This window comes from Mesocricetus auratus, unplaced genomic scaffold (genome assembly GCF_017639785.1).
Source record: "Mesocricetus auratus isolate SY011 unplaced genomic scaffold, BCM_Maur_2.0 Super-Scaffold_100030, whole genome shotgun sequence".
Taxonomy (NCBI): domain Eukaryota; kingdom Metazoa; phylum Chordata; class Mammalia; order Rodentia; family Cricetidae; genus Mesocricetus; species Mesocricetus auratus.
Window position 1 is genome coordinate 10,737,573 of NW_024429211.1, and position 5,407 is coordinate 10,742,979.

Genomic DNA, 5,407 nt, shown 5'->3' on the forward strand with positions numbered 1-5,407 from the left:
GAAGGCTCCAGGATGGTTATAGACATCAAGTTCATTATCAGGAATGGGCCTTCGAGGTGGTCTCTCCAATATTGTTTAACTTGTCAGTTGGTGTCATCCCTGTGGATCACTAGAGGTCACACTGGTGCCTGATCGGTCTTCTATCCTATGATTCCCTCGTCCCCCTAGTCTATCTCCGACTCAACCTTCCTGTTCCCCCATGACCTACTCTCTCTTCCTCTTCCCCCCCTCTCTTCTTCCCTGCTCCCACTCCCCCCCACCCCTTGCTGTGTTCCCAATCTGTTCAGAAGATCTTGCCTCATTCCTCTTCTCTTGGGTAACATGCATATCTCTCTTAGGTTTTTCCTGTTTCCCAGACTCTCTGTCAGTGGAAGTGCAGACTGGCACCATCCTGATCCATGTCTAAAATCCATATATGAGTGAGTACATGTCATGTTTGTCTTTTTGTGACTGGGTTACTTCACTCAGGATGAAACATTTGTTAGTGTGACTGTTGAAGGGCACATCACACAGACAGGAAGTTTAGATATGCCTGTGGTGGCCACAAAGTCTTTAATCCTCAGTCTTCAGAGGCAGATGCAGGTGGATCTCTGAGTTCGAAGCCAGCCTTGTCTACAAATTGAGTTGGTGATAGCCACAGCTGTTACACAGAGCAACTCAGTATTGAAACACACACACACACACACACACACAAGGCAATTGATGGGAAACATTACCAGAAACATGGAAATACGTGCTCAAGGCTTTCATCTTTGTCACTAGCTTCTTCGGCCTTGACCAATTTGTGCTTACAGACAACTACAAGTATTAATGACTTACTTAGGTTTGTACCATTAATCAATAATAAATACCCTTTGTTACTGAATTTGAGGGAGCTATGTGAAATAGAGAAATTTAAACGAATATATTTTTCTTATACACTTACAACAAGGTGGCTTATAGACCTTTTAGAAAAGGGGAGTCAGAATATTTCCAAGGACGGGAACAGCTCAAGTTGAGGGAGAGCAGCTGTTTAGAAAACTATTTCTTCATCATAACTCTCAGCCTCATACTGAATGTGGGAATCATGATATTTCTGACAACAGAAAAATGTTTCTGAATGCATAACCAATAAAAGTAAGTTCAAAACCAAACGCACAATTTATCTGAGGCATTTCTAGAGTACTGACCCATGTCGTATGCACAACTACTGTGAAGCCTGATGTATTTACTCAGTACATTTACCTTACACTATGCATGCCAACACACCAAGGAGTGCCAACAAATGCTACCTGAAACTCCTTGGCTCAGATGGAAGATGAGCACATTGTGATCTTTAAGGATTTTATTGGACGAAGGAAGTTTTCTGCTCTTGTAAGATTATGAAATGGTTTAATTACATAAAACAGAGACTTCTCATTATTCTATCCACATTCTTCTGTGTGAAAGTCTGGAGCTAGTTATCTTAGCCTATTGTTACAGAATGTTTGAAGTTTTTAAATTCATACTATTTGAGCACCTGACTTGAACTTCAAACATACACTCACACACACACACACACATACACACACACACACACACACACACACACACACACAAACATACACATGGATGCATGCACGTACTCATTAAATTAAATCTGGCTAGCTGGGAGTTAGGTAAGTATTTTCAGCAATTTAACATGTCTCTAAACATACTTTTGTCATTTTGTCTAAGTGGTTATTTGAAGCAGCATTCTCAGCACAACTGCAAAATAAAATAGAAATGAACTCTAAGAAAAATATTGAGATATTCTGCATTTCTGATATTTAAAGTTTTGTTCTAGATTTAATACTTGATGTAAAAATAAACAAGTGCATCCTTCTCATCAATGTGCAAATTAACTACCATTTTGAGTAAATAGTAAAATTATGCGTATACTACAGAATCATTAAAATAGGTTTATGTTTTATTATCAGTAAATATTTGATTTGTTCACCAATTTCTTTTTTTAATTAAATATCTTTATTTTTAAATGTCATTTAGTATATACGTGTGGGTATCTGTATGAATTCCATGCTGCATGTGTGGAGGATGATCAACAGATTCTGGGAGTTGGCTCCTCTTTTAAGCTACAAGGGACCAGAGGGTCAAACGCAGGCTTGGCAGAAAGCCTCTTGAACAGAGCAATATCATCCATTTTTTAAGCTCTGAAGCTTTTTCTTCTTTTACAGAATTTAAAAAATAAGAATATGAACAAATTTGATTACAAATATTTGCATGTCTTAAGGTATACTCCAATAGCATTTTGGCCAATTATTTTTTTAGCCGCTTCTTTAGGTTCTCAAGGTGCTCCACACTGACATCTTGTAATTCAAGTACCATGGCTTTACCTGAAGAAGGATTAAATGAAATAGTCATTAGGCAACACAAATCTATCAGATCTCGCTGACATTTTTGTAACCCTTTTAGGAAGGTCTGATATTTAAGAGGGTCCTTTTTTAATTGTTTCATTTCTGGTACTGAAAACCCTATCATACTGGTAAGTATTTCATCTATAAAATTTACATCTAGATATGCGGTGCCATCAGAAACCTTTGTAGTTACACACCAACAGCCACCAGAGCTTGAGAGATTCCCAGTTAAAGTGACAATAAAGGCTTTGACTTTCACAGTGGTAACTTCCTTTGGCTTTCTGGCCATTAGAACAGCCAAATAGATAAAAGGTGGAGAATTTAAGTCCATGCCGACGGAAAGATCAGTATTATTCTCAAGTGATTCTGAAGAACAAGTCTGAAAAGGGTAGCTATTTTCATCAGAGATCTCTGAACTCTTTTCTGATAGACAGGTTCCTTGTTTTCTCTTTAACATTTTATTACTTAAGCAATGTTCACGTGAACTGTCGATGTTTTCTTTTGTCGTATTATCTACTCCCAAAGTCTTACTGTCATTTGTAAAGTCATGGGCTAGGAGTCTCTTATGATGGTCTCTAGCAGATAGACAGTCAAAAAATTTGTCTTCATGAATTATTTGTTCAGATAATTTTTTTTCATTGCAATTGTTGTTTCCTTGTTTATGAATCAAATCAGTGTGGTTCTGAGTATTAGGTTTATGTGAGTCTACACATCTATCTGTGTTTTTCTTCAAAGTTGGTGGCTGCAATGCTTTGGTTTCCATCTGTTCTTTCTGGACAGTTTCTTCTAAAAGCAAGGCCTCTTCCAGTGAAAAGTCATCAAACTCTCCATTAGAGAAATGCACAGATTGGTTTGGTTTCTCCTTTTGCCTTGAAGAAATATTCCATCCTGGCTCAAAATCAGACTGGCCTGTGGGAGTAGTATTTAAGGAACTGCCTGCGCTGAAGCCGCTTGCTCCCATGGATGCATCATCGTTTGCTGCAGGTCCCTCACTTTCATAAAGACTTGCCAAGAGCTCTTCATCTGAAGGTCCTAAAGCAGGGTCTGACCCCGACCCCGAAACTCTGGGCACATTGTGAGCAGAGTCATTTGGTACAACTGAGACTGCAGGGTCTAGCTCACCAATCAGTCTTCCAAGTACTTTTTCCTGAGCATATTCTTCTGAAAGACCATCTACCTCAACCCCTAATACCCTCACATTTTCCGGTTTCAACAAGAGAACACCAAGACGAAAGGAAATTCGTCCATGAACCAAAATTTTTGTACCTGGAGGAAGACCACCATGGAGAGCTGGAACAGACTGATATTCCATCCCTTGGATTTGTGTGACACCATCGGTGAGCTGCAGCATGAGCATCCATGAAGGCCTTGCTTCCCATGGTTTTGGGGTAACCTGTGTTTCAGCTGAAACTAGATCATTGGTTGTATTCTTTCCTCTCAGCTTTTGTATCTGGGAATATGCAGGCTGACTTACATCAACCAAGGAATTGATCTGCAGAGCATAAAATCCATTCAGTTCTCCCTTTGGGATTTCTAAAATGTTATCAGGTAAGAGAGGATGTTCCAAGTCTCTCAGGTCAGTAAGAAGCCATTGCTCCAACACCTGTTTATTTACTTGTGCTTGCCTCAAATTAGTATTTTCATTTTCTTCTTGGATCCAGTTAACACATGCTTCCAGCCAGGGTAGAGGCACTTTAACATAGGTTTCAACTCTTAATACAGCACTATTTACACTCATTTTCAAAATAAGAGCACACACATCCACTGCTCCTCAGGGCAGCATGAGATTTGATGACACTGTCTCCAGCTGGGCGGTCAGTGGAATACTCAAAGCCTCTATTGCAGAGAAATGACCGGGGTCCCGGGCTCCAACCCCCGCGGGGCTCCCCCAGGGTTCGCAGAGACCCTGGAGCCAACCCCCTCCCACCGCACATGAGCGCCTGCCTCAGATCTCGCGAGAGCAGCGGCCGCGCTCCCCTCCCCCTCCCATCGCTCCAGAGTGCGCGAACGAGCATGAGGGAGGGAGGGAGAGGGAGCAAGCGAGTGAGGGAGAGCAAGTGAGAGCGAGAGAGGAGGGCGCTCCAGGCGACAGCGCTGCAGACGCCATTATCCTCTGTTTCCCCGCTGCACGGACATCGCCGTCGTGCTCGCCTCGCGCTCGGTCGCGGCCGTGTAGGTATCCGGGGTCGGCCGGGGCTCGGCTGTGCGGGCCCCGGGGAGCGGGGCGGCGGCTCGGTGCCGGCCCCCAAGCCCGAGGCTTCCTCAGGCGGCGCCGCGGCCTGACGGCCCGGGCCACCAATTTCTTATATAAATTTTGCCAGCAAAGAAGATTTTAAGGTGAAAAAAATCCTCTGGAACCTCTGGTATAGAGAAAAAAGGTTCACACGAAAACAGTAGACGCGGGTAGAAATGTGAGGAAGGGTTTGGCAGGAAGTAGGAGAACAATTGCAGATTGCACTGTAGGGTATATACAAGTAGGCAACTGTCCTACAAAGAGAGTGGTCTTGTATCTCCCTACATATATTTGATCATACTCCCTCACACATAGAAACACAACCTTGCCTTTTGCTCTGAACTGGAGTCCATGATGTTTAAAGCTGTATCAAGTGACAAGAGGAACAACATGATAATGACCATGTCAGTGCTGTTAATTCTGGAGTGGCAGAAAGAACAAAACGAGCATGGTGGTGGATGACACACAAAGTGGCTTTCCCTATCCTAATAGTGACCTAACAGACATTGCATTACACCATTTGAACTCCACCAGCCCTGTGTCAGGATGCTGTGCCTGTGCCCAGAAAGTAAACAGGAGACTTCCTTGAGGCCTCTTGCATGAGAACACTTAAATAGGACCCGGAGCACAAGGACAGATCAGAGAATTTCCACATAGACCGTGTCCCTGGGCTCAGTGAGGAGTCAGCACACTGATCCTATGAACCAAACTCCACTCCTTGCTTGCTTTTCTTTTCATTTTTACCTTTTTTCTCTTATAGATCATGTGATATGGTATGGTTCTGGAATTTTAAAATAGCTAA

The 5,407-nt window shown here is 42.5% G+C and overlaps 1 protein-coding gene across 1 annotated transcript; it reads right to left on the minus strand.

Moving 5' to 3' along the window:
* Nucleotides 1-1,906: 1,906 nt before the first annotated feature.
* LOC121134764 (recQ-mediated genome instability protein 1-like) lies at nt 1,907-4,258 on the minus strand. The gene has a single exon (XM_040733339.1). The coding sequence runs from the start codon at nt 4,108-4,110 to the stop codon at nt 2,275-2,277; it is 1,836 nt and encodes a 611-aa protein (XP_040589273.1). The 5' UTR covers nt 4,111-4,258; the 3' UTR covers nt 1,907-2,274.
* Between the last annotated feature and the right edge of the window lie 1,149 nt (nt 4,259-5,407).